The sequence below is a fragment of the Mobula birostris genome, chromosome 1 (genome assembly GCF_030028105.1).
Source record: "Mobula birostris isolate sMobBir1 chromosome 1, sMobBir1.hap1, whole genome shotgun sequence".
Classification (NCBI taxonomy): Eukaryota; Metazoa; Chordata; class Chondrichthyes; order Myliobatiformes; family Myliobatidae; genus Mobula; species Mobula birostris.
The window spans coordinates 59,492,681-59,507,412 of record NC_092370.1 but is presented as its reverse complement, the minus strand read 5'-3'; the positions used below and the strand labels follow the sequence as shown (position 1 = coordinate 59,507,412).

Sequence of the window (14,732 nt, the reverse complement as noted above, 5' to 3'; positions counted from 1 at the left end):
GAAAAGAAGTTTACCTTTTTAAAAAAAATGGAGATAACAAAAAGGTCACATTTTATCTCACTGGGCAATGAAACCATGGCACCAACGTGACTCCACCATATTAAAGCATTGCAGACATTAGAATTTTGAAAATACTGTAGCAAACTGCCCATGTAGTAAGGTTGTGCAATAAACTACATGCATGTATCTGGGGACTGTTGTATATTAAATGCTCATTACATGTATTCTTCATATATAAATGAGAATAATAAGCATTTATATTTTTGTAATCAAATAATCCAAACTATTAAATTTTCTGAAGATTAACAGCAAAATAATTTTCAACAAAAAAAACTTACCAGTTGCTCGTGATAATGCCAAACTGATCCCTTCTTTGGTAAACTCCACGTTGTAAATAGTTATAACTGTATTGCAATAGTTATAACTCACTCAACTAATGAAGAGCACTTATGAGCTATAGCCAAAGTCTTTAAGTGAATACTATCTACCATCATGCAATAAGAATCGACCAATAACCACAGATTTCCATGCCTTACCAACAGCTTGCTTTGATGTCACTGCTGCGGCCTCGTCAGACGCAATATATTCAGAAACATTCCCATTGAATGGAATAGCAACATTATTGTTTCTATTTTGCTGAAATTTATCCAGGAATTTGTCTAAATTATCTCCTGAGAAAGACAGAGCTCATTTCATTAAGAGAGAAAGTATAAAGAAAAACAGGAAAACATATTGGAAAAGTGTTAGTACAAACAATACAAGTACTAAAGCTTCAAAGTATACCCAGTACCATCTAGACCACATTATAATTATAGATGAATGAATAAAGATTTTCTGGTTAAATTATTTATATTTGACAAATTATTTCTAACTTTATGAGTAAAAGGCACTTTCTTGCTGTTGAAAATTATTCAATAAACTTAATGTCCCAATACTATTCCCACAGTGACTGACTGAGATCCCAGGCTTAAATTATTCCACTTTATTGTGACAGAATTTTGCAAGCCTCATATCTCCAACTTGAGCCTTTTAGTGTCCCCAGAGTCAAGAAGATCTTAATAATCTCCCTCAAGCAGAGTAGAATTTCACTTCCACATTATTCTGTGGTATTGTTACTCCTGGACAAGACTTGGATTAATCCAAGTGCTTTGAGGATTTATAACATCAACTCACCAATTCTGCATCACCATGGCAAAGACTGTTTACGTATTTATCATCTGACGTGTACAAGTTGTACAATCTGATCCTACTATTTGAAAATCATGATAGGATGGCATTGTGGTATGGTGGCTGGTGCTGTTGCACAACTCCAGTGGCCAGGTTTCAGCTTGGCCTAAAGTGCTAAACAGAAACTGCACATATTGCAAGTTCACACTGTTACAGTGTGGTGTTCCAGATCTTCTCCCATATTCCAGTAACTTCAGGCTGCTCAAGTCAAGTCGTTTATTGTCATTTAACTATATACATGTACGGAATGTACATAGAGACATTTCTCCAGACTTGGGTGTAAAGCACAGTAGTACACCATAAGACAAAGGAGTAGAAGTCGGCCATTCGGCCCATTGAGTCTGCTCCGCCATTTTATCATGAGCTGATCCATTCTCCCATTTAGTCCCACTCCCCTGCCTTCTCACCATAACCTTTGATGCCCTGGCTACCCAGATACCTATCAATCCCTGCCTTAAATACACCCAATGACTTGGCCTCCACTGATGCCCTTGGCAACAAGTTCCACAGATTCACCACCCTCTGGATAAAAAATTTTCTTCGCATCTGTTCTGAATGGGCGCCCTTCAATCCTTAAATCATGCCCTCTTGTACTAGCTCCCCCACCATGGGAAACAATTTTGCCATATCCACTCTGTCCATGCGTTATGTGTTATGTACACCTAACACATGATAACTTGATACACATGATAATTTGTCCCTATAAATTAACCCTGTTGTAGGTGCACGGCGGGAGCATGGGGAATGGGTTGGGTGTGAAGTTGTCAATGGGCATGTGAGAGGAAATAGGTTTCAGGGAAGTAAGTTGGGGAACAGAATTGATGGAATGCTCCACCAGTTGGTATTATTTAATGAACAAATAGGCTCCTTCTATCCTGCAAGGGAATATGAGTAATTTCCCTATCAATATTTGGGCATATTACCAAAGATGACCAATTAGAAATCATTGGAAAGACAGCACAAGCGCGATAGCTGGTGGAAGGATTATCAGGTTATTTTTCCAGTTCTGAACCCCAGAGATATGCCAGAGGAAAACTATTCTGCATTCCCTTAGAATATTGCGATGAGATATTGAACTGAAACATTGGAAAAGTAAACAAACCAAGAATATTCCAATATATTTTTTGAGGAGAATCTTAATATGATTTTAGGTATAATTTTCAAAACATATTAAACCATTAAAGAAAGAATTTCATTGGTACGGATTTTAAAAAAAGCTCCCCACCTAAATCCTGCTGCATTTTGATCATGCCAATGAAGCAAAAATGACAGCTCACTCTCAATCTTTTAGGAACCCCGAGCAATATACTGCCAGAGTTAAACAACATGGAAATCTTTTGTATAGATTCTATCAATAGAACATTGGCACAAATGAATATAGCTCTCAAATGGGACTGTGCCATTAAATCCACGAGAGAAGGTTAAAGAAACTCATTGCTAAACACCAGCAGGAAATTCAGCTTCATCCCCCTTGCCTCATATCAGGGGTTCACAACCTTTTTTATGCCACGGAACAATACCGTTAAGTAAGGGGTCCGTGGGCCCCAGGTTAGGAATCCCTGCATCGGATGCTGAGAAATAAATTCAAAGAAAATTCCTATGCTGTTATTTTGATAATTTTTAAAGGATGTTTTGGGAAAGGGGCAAATTTACCCTAAAAAAAATTCAAGTTACAACTGCCACTGAAGGCAACCTGTAGCCTGCTATACATTCTGCGTGTCAAGTATATTATTTTGTCAAAGAAAAAGTTTCCTTCATCACTTTCATTCTAATCTTCATAAACTTAACAAGGGCTATTAACAAGGAGGGAGGAGAAGATGGCGACGCGCCTGCGTGTGCGCAGCTCTCCAGTGAAAAATGATATTGTATCTGTTAAATAGGGGCCGTGGACAATTCTGGTTTGATGGAGAATGGACGTGAAAGCACAGAGGAACATCTGGAGAAATTTCTCAAACACCCGTTCGCTGCTGTCGTTAGTGTGTGGTCAGGAATCTTTCGGAGGGTAGGCCTCAAAATCCCCGGCCTTGCCTGCTTTTGGCGACCGAGAAGGAGGTCGAATCATTCGGAGAGTGATGGCGCTCAGTACTCGGTGTTGGAGAGCTGATCAGAGCTCGAAGTTTTCGGATGACTCAGAGTCGGATTGTGGTCGGCATGGCAGGGATATTTTTTTCTTCCTTCTCCCATCTGCGTGAGATGTGGGACATTTGAGAAACTTTAAACTTTACTGTGCTCACGGACTTCTTCATCAAGTTATGGTATTGTTACTCTGTTTGTAACTATATGTTATAATTATGTGGCTTTGTCAGTTTTTTCAGTCCTGGTTTGTCCTGTGTTTTGTGATATCACACCAGAGGAAATAATGTATCATTTCTTAATGCATGCATTACTAAATGACAATAAAAGAGGACTACGTGTCTTCATAATCATATTATCGCGTCATCACAGTTTCCAGAACAGCTTTGCCATTAATGCATATCAACAACTACAGAAAACCACCGTAACATTGACTTGGCCATTGCCTAGACATGCATTTATCAGGTAACGGGCACAGTTTTCAGAAGTATGCAATTAAATCTATTTAGTATGACAGCAAGGTGCCAATTTGATACAGTCTTTCAGTTTCTATCTCTTCGGGATGATTTTTTTAAAAAACAGTTTGAAAATAGTCAAGTGATTGCCCTTCATGATCTGTTGCCATCCCCACAACGAATACTTCATTCCTAGGTTTTGTACTGCACACCATAAGTGAATTTTAAAAATTACTTTATAATCAGCATAGAGTCAGTTACCATTTGAAGTCTCAGTCCAAAATATTCTTGCCAAATCTGATCAGACCAGAGCAAGTTGTGTTCAGCCAAAACAAGCAAGTTTAGCATATCTTATTTGCTCCTACATATGAGTGTTATCATGAATTAAACTCTTGGCAAATTTCCATGAATGCCTTGTATAACTGGTTGACTGCTGACAGCCGGGATATTTTCAAGCCTATATGATCACATTATGGGAATTGTTCCCATCTTCCTCTCATATTAAAGACAAGGCAGAGAGAGGGCTCCATAAAACAGATGTCCAGTCAGGGCAAGGATAGGAAGAGTGCAACAAAGATAATAAATCATTAAAGCTATATCTTCAAAGGGTCTTCTTTGTTCTTCCAGAATCCAATATTGCAAGAATCATAAAACTGCCATTCCTTCTCAACTTCTTGTCCAGTTCAAATTGGATAAAAACAAAGAATATTACTCCCACTTTTTAAAAAAGATTGGGAAGCAGTCACAAATTAATGTGATACTACCTCAAAGTAAAGCATTAATCAAAGTTTTAAAATATACTTGCTTATGTCAAATTCTCAACACAATTGACTGTAACTCTCATTTCTGGAGAAGATTCTTGGGCAAACATGCATTTGTAAAAAGATAAAGCAAAATCTTACCAAAACAAGTATTTGCATTTCCATACCAGTATTAAAAGTTTAAAAACCTAATCAAACTTTAATTATACATATTGCATATTTAATATTTGAGTAATTTTGTATATATGTTGGTTAATTATTCTAGTTCATTTAAATAATTCATAATGTTACATGCATAAATATATGAATTGCTTATGTCATAATGCTACCATGCGATATGTGTGTGCATCACTTAAAGGTAAACACGGTTAGAGTAACATTCCTGGTTCTCTTGATTTCCTGTGAATTAGTTAAACATTTTGAAGTTACAAAAATGTGACGAATATTTTTTTGAAATGCACCCGAAACCTGCTTGTTTTGGCTTGTTTTGAAGTGCAGCAAGATGTTTGAACTAAACACTGTGAGGAACAGTGAGTAATAATAGCGTAGCATGTGTAGAGACTACTGAATTTTTAAAAAAGCAGTGCCGCACATGTTCTTCGGAAGGGAAGCAAGGTAAGACATGATCAAGTTGTTTTTTTTAAAGTCAGAAAATGGAAGAATTCATGGATTCATAAAGAGTGAGTACTGGGTGATAACAATCATAAAAAAGAACAGAAGTGGGTGGCTACGTTGGAAAGACAGATATGTTACAACATGTAACAGATAACTGAATTTTATATACTAAGCGAATTGAACAGTATTTTGAAGCAAATGAAATAGCCAATGAGAAACAAGTACCAATTTGCTATGTGCATTGGGTTTAAAGGCATACAGTTTGCTTCGAAGTTTGACTGTTCCAACCAAACCAGCGGAAAAGAGCTTTGCTGATATGTTAAAAGTAGTGGAGGAACATTTAGAACTGAAGTCATTGTTGCTTGCAGAATGCTTCAGGTTTCATAAGCAGACTCAAAAGGAAGGGGAGCCCATTTCAGCATATATGGCTGAATTGAAGCGATTGTCCAAGCACTGTCAGTTCGGTAATGGCCTCAATGATGCACTTAAGAGATTATTTAGTTTGTGGAATCTTACAATAAAGCAAACAAAAACAACTCCTCACTGAAGCACAACTTACATTTAAAAGAGCAGTTGAGCTCGCTGTATCAATGGAAACAGCAGGCAGAGACATAACTGAGTTACAATCAGGAATAAAAGTGAACGCTCAAAATTGCAACATCTAAATAGAAATCAGCCTGGCTGACTGTTGTGGCAGGGGCTTACACACACCAGATCAATGCAGATTTAAAGGCGAAACTTGCAGAAGAAGAAACAAAGTAGGACACATACAAAGAGCATGCCAGGCAAGTAAAAATACATGGACTGCCCAGAGAAGTTAGAAGTTAAGTTGCAGTTTCAAAAAGAGCATTAAACTACACAGTGTTGATGAAAAACTTGATAATGATGAGAGTGACTCAAGACCGTGTAACCTTGAGATTTACAATGTGAAAACTACCAATTGACCAGCAATATGGCCTGCACCAGAATTGTGTGTAAAATGGAACTGGACACTGCTTCGGATGTTTCAGTCATTCCACAAAATGAGTTTGAATGGCACTTCAATGATGCCAAATTGAAGCCTGCAGATATCCTACTCAAAAGGTCTACGGAAGGTGAATTAAGAAAGGTACTAGATGATGCCATAACTCTAACCATGCCAAACACCATGAACCATTGCCCAATAGAGTGCCAATCTCTGTGCCTCTGGTTGGAAAACATATTGGATCAAGGAAGGACCATACTGCTCAGAGGAAGCAGGAAAGTGATGAAAGCACTGGTCAGACATTATCTGAGAAAGGTTCTGATATGTTAATTAGGCAGTTACTTGCAAAATGTGGCATGGTTTAAAGCTGGGAGAGAGTTCATGGAGCTTCAGGAAAGTTGCAAGCACTCTGCTTTTGTGAGTGTAAAGAACCAGAATCTACTCTGCATGCGTTAAGGTTATGGAATGAACTTCCAAGTAGGAGACAAGAAGCTGCTTGTAAAAGTAGATGCAAAGACCAAAGCCAGCTCGATGAATGAAAGGCTAAAATGAAAGGAGTCAATGAAATTACAAAACAGAGGATTCATCAGATGATGTCGTGGATGAGGAAACCAACAGGCAAGATCAGATTGTAAAAGGAGCAATAGAAGGATTAATAAGAGAATACTCCAGAGAATGAAATGCACCTTCCCAAGATCAAGATGCACAAACTGGAAGAAGAAGAAGAAAGGTGGACCACTGTCAGAACCACTTCCTGTGGTCTCAGGGTCAAGTCCTACAACCACCATAGAGGAAAACGCAGAACCTGAGATTGTTTTCCCAGACACAAGTCTCACCTGCCAAGCAGAGTGATTCCCCTTGTCAAGAAAGACGTTATCCTACAAGAGTAAGAAAGCTTCCACAGCGATTAAATCTTTAGGCCTGAATGGAACAATTCAAAGTTTACTATGCTGTAGATGACTGTATATAATAGTTGCATTGTATAGTAATCTGTGTATATAGTTGATGCATTCTCTATTGAGTTGGAGTTCATAGCTAAGCAGGGAGAAGTGTTGTGTATTTCATATTTAAGTCATGTTTGAGTAATCTTGTATAAACAGTATATTGGTTGATTAAGCATTTTTGTTTGTTTAAATAATTCATTACGAGGTATACGCATAAATACATGAATTATATACATCATGATGCTACCATGTGATATGTCCGCTGCTTACTTAGAGTAAACCGCAAAGTTAGACCCACATTCCCCACTCTCTTGTTTTCTTTTGAAATAATTTAATGTTTTGGAGTTACAAAACAATAAGACATTCTATAGTTGGCACAGAATTTCTATTTGCAGCCAGTTAACTCAAATAGCACCTTGAACTTCTTAATATGTTTTGCCAGTAATTTGCATATTTCTAAGTCTTCCACAGCTCAGCTTGTCTGGTCTTCAAGCTAATGGTTTACTGTCTGAGAAATACCCTGCAGAATTGGCTCTTTTACTCCTCTTGTTCCAGCAAGAGAGATACAAATTAAGTATTGTATACAGCAATACACAAGAACTAGCACTAGCACATTATAGCGAGATCATAAAAGAGATTCTGCAGATACTCAAGCAATATCTATGTAAAGGATTATATATATCATATATCTCAAGCATATACCTCCTTCTAAAAAATGCGTAGGACTGCACTTTTAATGCACAGGCTTACGTGGTTTATTCACCTTCACAGGCTCTGAAAAATCCAGAATTCTATCCCAAAGAAATGATTGAATGCTTGGATAATAACTGAGAAAAATTTGGCAGAAGTTACTCAAACTTTACTTAAACAATTCATTACTTCTTCTCAATATGAAGAACCATTACCAGCTGTTTTCAGTAGAAAAGTGTTCCCAAGATATATCTGATTGAAACACTTACCAAAGGGCAAGGTTTTAAAATGGGATGCCAAAATATTGACTTTTCCTGTAATCAACTCATAGCTGATTTCCTTCAGAAACTCAGTTGTGGTGAGCATACTCTCTGCTAACACTCTGGATTGATAGTGACCTGAAGAAAAAACATTTTTTTCATTGTTATCATAGAGCACACAATAGGTTGCAGCTGAAATTAGTAATACTGTAAAATGTGCAACTGAAATTTTTACCATTATAACTTTCAGTTCAGTACTGCCTGAGATTTTCAACTACAAGATGAGACAGAAGTAGTTTTGGACATCTGGCTTATAGAATTTAATTATTTATAAACGGATTTGTATTTTAGCCAAGAGTGTTTATATTCATCTGATATTATCTGTGAGATAGAATAGTAACTTGGAGAAGTTACTGAGCATAACAGGCTCTTGAAGTAGAACTTCACTCAATTTCATTTGCCCCATCACTGAACTGATCTCATAGCCTTATGAACTCACTTTCAAAGACTCTTCATCTCATGTTCTGGATATTTATTGCTTATTTATTTATTATTATTTCTTTTTTCTTCTTTAATACTTGCACAGTTTGTCATCTTTTGCACGCTGGCGGTCCGTACTGTTGGTGTGGTCTTTCATTGATTCCATTATGGTTATTGGGTTTATTAAGTAAGCCCACAAGAAAGTGAATCTCAAGATTATATATGGTGACATATATGGACTTTGACAATAAATTTACTTTGAACTTTCAATGAAGATAAATCAAGATCACTGCGAATGCACAATGACATTGCTCTATGTTGTGTATTTAATATTTCAGTGTTACTTGAGTAATATTGTAAATATATTGTTTGATTAAGCATTATTTGTTGTTTACATAATGTGTTGCAGGTTACATGTACGTAAATGGGTATATAAAATTATGATGGGTATAGATAGAGTGAATGCAAGCAGGCTTTTCCCACTGAGGCTAGGGGAGAAAGAAAAACCAGAGGACATGGATTAAGGGTGAGGGGGGAAAAGTTTAAAGGGAACATTAGGGAGGGCTTCTTCACACAGAGAGTGGTGGGAGTGTGGAATGAGCGGCCAGATGAAGTGGTAAATGCGGGCTCACTTTCAACATTGAAGAACAACTTGGACAGGTACATGGATGAGAGGTGTATGGAAGGATATGGTCCAGGTGCAGGTCAGTGGGACTAGGCAGAAAAATGGTTCGGTACAGCCAAGAAGGGCCAAAAGGCCTGTTTCTGTGCTGTAATGTTCTATGGTTCTATGGTTCTATCATTACGCCGCCAAGTCGTATGTACGAGCTTCACTTAAAAAGCAAAACTAAGAATGTACACAAGTTCTTCGCCCAGCTTTGTGTTTTCATTTAATTAGTTTTATGTTTTAAAGTTACAAAACGTAACACACTTTGTGTAACTAATAGGAAGAGGCCCTTTACAATTTGCCTTACAAGGTATATAGAGATTCTTCACTTACAAGGCAGCTCAGAGATTTACTGAAACAGTAGACACTTCCTACAACTGGGTCCAAACCCAAAGTGGGTCCATCAGTCCCTCATTAGAACCCCTGAGAAATTCCTGATGAAGATGTCTTTATCCATTCTAACTTGATATTGAAAAGGATCTCGACTGAAAGGAAATCACTTGTGGTTTATTATCATTTCTCAGCTAGATTGAAAACTGTGTGATAATTTATGTAATACTGTTGTTGCTATGAATTTCCATTTTGTCATAGGTGGTTTGGACAATTATGGTAACAGTAGAACAGCCATATCCCTGATCTGTGTTCACTATGCTTCATCCCCATAAAGTGATACTGGCAGATCATGGTTTATAGCTGATACATCAAATCATAAGTTGCATATTTTAACATGGCTGAGTTTAAATTCTGCTGGTTTGAAAAGAACTACTGGGAAATTAAGACACAAGTACCAGTGAAGAGAGAGCACCATACTCCATAGTAGTGCGCATGCACCGGTCGTGCATGCAGCCTGGTACAGCCGTTCCAATCTATTCTTACTCTCTTCTTCTTACTTTTTAATCTAAGTTACTTTTTGTATTTTTTTTCTCACGGTAACACGTCAAAGCTGCACCCTCTCTAACATGCTGGTAGAGAGAGTTTTATAGGGGTTTTTTTTAGGGCTGGAAATGGTTACACACAGGACAGAAGCAAGGTCGCATTGTGTATTCCACGGACCAGCAAATGCCGGCCGGTTTAGCGAGCAGAGCGGCAGACACCCCTGCTGAAATCCGGAGGAAAACACACAGAGGATGCAGGGGGGGTCACAAAGCCGAGGAAGGAGGACTGGGTCGAGACAACAGAGACTTATGCAGAAGAGGAGTTTGGTGGGTAATACCGTTCCGCCTGACCAGAAGTGCACTAAGAGCAGTAAGCGTAAAGGAGTTCGGTGCTTACTGATCTGGTTAACAACAGATGGTGCAATCCGGGGCGTATTACGATCGAGGAACATGTTTGCAGACTGGATATTGAACTTTTTACTGTTGGACTTCAGCCACATTCCACCGTGATACAACACTTGGCAGCAGGTCGTTCCTGCCTGTGGCCATTGAACGTGCAGCTCCTCCCGTGGAGGGTCAGACACCCTGAGCCAATAGACTGGTCCTGGACTTATTTTCCATCTGGCATAACTTGTATTTTGTTGTTTGACTGTTGGGGGTTTTGTATTGCTATATTTACGCTCTATTCTTGGTTGGTGTAGCTGTTACGAAACCAAATTTCCCTCGGGATTAATAAAGTATATCTATCTATCTATCTATCTATCTCAGGGGAATGACTGATGGCGAACTGCACAGGAAGTATTGGACTAAGAGCGCTATAGAATAACCACTGCTCCAGGTCAGATGAATGGGGAATATTTTATCAGTAGGGCCAAGAAGTGGGTACAACAGCAGAAAGGAATGGGTCAGACACCCTGCACTGCATCTTGATAAAACAAGAAAAAGTGCTTCTGCCCCCCCCTCCCCACCCTGTTCATGGGGCATGCAAACAGCTGCAGTGAATGTTACACTGAGACATGCCAGAGACTTGCATTGGATGGCACCACATCATGGGCTGAAGGGCCCATACTCTGCTGTACTGTTCGATGTTCTCTATTTGTAAAGCCTACAACATCTGCATGATCACTGGGAACTCTTCAAAAATTGAGATGATTATAGGAAAGTGGCAATTTTTCCCAAGAAGTTTTTGCCACTTTGACAGAGCGTCTTCATTGCACTAGCTAGGAGCATGATTTAACTCTTAGACGTGCAATTCAACCTGATTCTCCCCTCCAAGTGGTTAACTCTACTATAGGACCAACTAAGCCAGGAAAGTCAGCTGTATGTTCCACAGGCAAGGGTGGAAGGGAGGAGGAGAAGATGGCGGCGCGACATAGCACGCGCGCCTCTCCGGTGAATGATATCTGTTATCTGTCAAGTAGGGGACAATGCACAACCCAAATTTGATGAAGACAGACGTGAGAGTACGGAGGAACATCTGGAGAAACTTCTGAAATGCCCGCTTCGCTGCCGCTGCTACTGTGTGGTAACCGGAATCTCCGGAGCAGAAGGCCCCGAATCCTCGGCTTTGCTTCTTTCGGCGGCCGGGGCTAGGTCAAAGGCGCTCGGCAGAGGATGGTGCTCGGGAGGCTGTATTGGAGGGGCTGGTTGGAGGCTCAAAGTTTTTGGATGGATGGACTAAGTGTCAGCTGTGATCGGCTGCTTCCAAGGCATCGGCAGTTGTCGGTGCCTTGGAGGTTTATGGCAGGGAGTTTCTCCCTTTTGTCGCCTGCTATCGGGGACTCGGGAGTCGATTGGGACTTGAGACTTTTTTTTACAGTGCCCAGGGTCTGCTCGTCATCAAATTATGGTATTGCTTTGCACTGCTGTAACTATATGTTATAATTATGTGGTTCTGTCAGTATTAGTCTTTGGTTTGTCCTGTTTTCTGTGATATCACTCGGGAGGAACATTGTATCATTTCTTAATACATGTATGCATTTCTAAATGACAATAAAAGAGGACTGAGTGTTCTCATAATCTAATCTTTCACTGGCTCAGAGAAATATTGTGATTATCCTCTACACATCCTTGCATTGAATCCACTGTGTACTGTACAACCAAAATCTGTCAAATGATTAACTAGGATTTGAATGACACAAAATAACTACAGGTATTTTTGTGACATGCAACAAAACCTTCTATTAAATAAGCTACTGATTCAGTCAAATGTCCTGTAAAGGGCAAATCAAATATTTGGAAAATACTTAATTTTCTAAAAATTTGGAAAATTAACATATTAATCATAACTCTGTAACCCTAAGGTAATACTTTAAATGAAAAAAACTATTTATCAGTGTTATCACACAGTTTGAATTTATGTTTTGTTTTAACAGGTTAGTCTTGAACAGATTAAAATGTGACTTACCTAAAACCACCACACAAAATTCATTGCCTCTTATCTTTGAAGTACAAATGACTACCACATAGTTAGGTACTTTCTGTTGAAGATGTACATCACCAAATGTTCTTAAGGTTTCTGAGATGCCTTCAGCCAGAGAATTCTGAGAGAAAACAACTTGCACTAGATCTCTTGAGACACTGGCAGCAAGTCGTGCAAGCCAGGGCAGCTGTCCTGGCGACACAGTGGAAGAAGGGCCTCCAAGTTGTAGGGATCTGTCTTTGAGGCTTGAGTCCTGTATAGCCTTCAGCATAATCTGTTCAAACTCTTCCCTGAGAGGCATTTGGTCTGGACCTGAAATAACCAAACTTACCACAATCACTTAAGTCTGAAATATGCATAGAAAAAAAACAAATAACCCAACAATTATTAAAAACAAACATAGCTTAACTCCTAAAATGCAGTAAACCCATAACTTTTGAAGCATTTAATTTCCAGAAAACAGCCACAAATCCCGAAAACTACAAATACCACTTATTCCTGCTGGTTCCAGGAAATTATATCATGGGCAAGGTCTACAGAGCTGACTGAGACTTTTATTTATTTGGAGTCTTGCCCGGAATCCTCTCAGGGTGGTAGGTCATGTCGACACAGGGACAGTCACCAACACCGGGCTTTCAGGGATACATTTAGAACTTTGCTAGTAAAATACATGGATAGAGAGGGATTATCTGTTTTGACATCTTCCTCAAAAATCCCACACTATTAAAACAGTGACGCTGGAAACTGCTCACAGCAGTTCATGCTGCAGCCTTACAGCAACTTCACTTGAAACACTATGCCACTGGGATTTCATTGCAAACATGTAAAATCATGAAGGCTTAATATGGAAAGTGTTTGAGGCATGTTGCTTTCCAATACCAGTCAAGGGAACAGGATAGTGATCTGCAGTTTACTAGTGATACATGGCCTAGATGTCCTCTCAATTGTTTCTCTTGCTATAAATCCACAGAAAGAATTCAATGGATGCAAGTTCATTGGCTGTACAGATTGCAGGTCTGGCAATCAACACTAGCATTCTAGCAGTAAATCCTTTCAGAACTCACAGCAAGTATAGCATTAGACAAGTACTTGAAAAGAAAAGGTTTCGAGAAATATGAGCCAAACACAGGCAAATGAGAATAAGTCAGATGGACATCATGGCTGGCAGGAACAAGATGGGCCAAAGTGCCTGTTTGTGTTATAAATTCTATGCTATGACTCTATAGGAGAATTAACTGAATTAGTGAAATATTTCTAGTTAACTGCTTAATCTTACCTAGCTGAATCAAATATTGTATTGTTAAGAGAATCATATTTTCCACTGTTAGGATCTGGCTGTTGGAAACCCCCAGCTGTGCTAGTTCAGTTGAAGTCAGCTGTGGAAACTTGTAACAATTCACAAGTAGAGGGCTTACTACAATATCGCCAACATTGCCATAAAAATATGGTAAAGCACCATAACCTGCAAAAGGAAGAAGATAGTTTAGTCTCTCATTAATTTTCAAGATAAATTTTATTTTGTCTGCATTGGGATATGTCTTTGATACTTACTTGGTGATGATGGCCTGAGGTCAATTTGCTGAAAAATAGCTGCTCCAACCTTCACAGTGAACCTCTGACACATGGTAGAGCCTTCAGCATGTAATTCTAACATGTGGGGGGGGGGGGGACAGGAGAAGCCCTACCTATTGACCACAGTGCCTACCCCTAACTTTCCCCCATGAAAATGCAGATCTGATGAGATCTGTCTAGGCCACATGTCAGATGTAAATGTTTTCAAGACACGACCATTGTTTCAGAAACACTAAAAATATTCCAAAACTATTAACAAATAAACAAACGATCATTTCTTAAATAATAATAAAATAAGGATCTTAAAAAAGACATGAAAGGTGATGGGTTAAGCCTTTAATCGTGGATATTCCACCCTCACTCAATTGTTTTCTCCGTTTTCTTAAACTAGACAGATAGATAACTCCAATCCTGACGTAGCTATAGTAGAAGATGGTTTTATTATTCACCAATGTGTTGCAGTACACGAGGAGCGGGTATAAAATTACAGTACTACTCGGTGTTCTTACGAAAGACAGATCCAAATATTGATTGAAATTCCTTCAAATTCTAACAAGCGATTATATAATTAATGAATATACAAGCGGTTATATAATGGCCGACTTGATGACAAAAGCTAATTGCTTAACCATGCAATAACAAGTGATCAACAACAGCTGTGGAACTTGCAATTAAGCAATGGTATCTAGTAATTAGAAATAAAATAACAATCCAAATCAGGAAATAC

General features: G+C 38.8%; 1 protein-coding gene across 6 annotated transcripts in view; it reads right to left on the bottom strand.

The window, feature by feature from the left end:
* greb1l (GREB1 like retinoic acid receptor coactivator) overlaps positions 1-14,732 on the bottom strand; it is a 294,398-nt gene that overhangs the window by 79,620 nt on the left and 200,046 nt on the right. For all 6 annotated transcript variants that reach the window (XM_072255747.1, XM_072255773.1, XM_072255784.1 and 3 more), the window contains 4 exons: positions 13,710-13,895; positions 12,419-12,745; positions 7,999-8,127; positions 537-671 (listed from right to left, as the gene is read on the bottom strand). In XM_072255747.1, the coding sequence (XP_072111848.1) occupies positions 537-671; positions 7,999-8,127; positions 12,419-12,745; positions 13,710-13,895 (777 nt within the window). The remainder of the gene's footprint in view (positions 1-536; positions 672-7,998; positions 8,128-12,418; positions 12,746-13,709; positions 13,896-14,732) is intronic.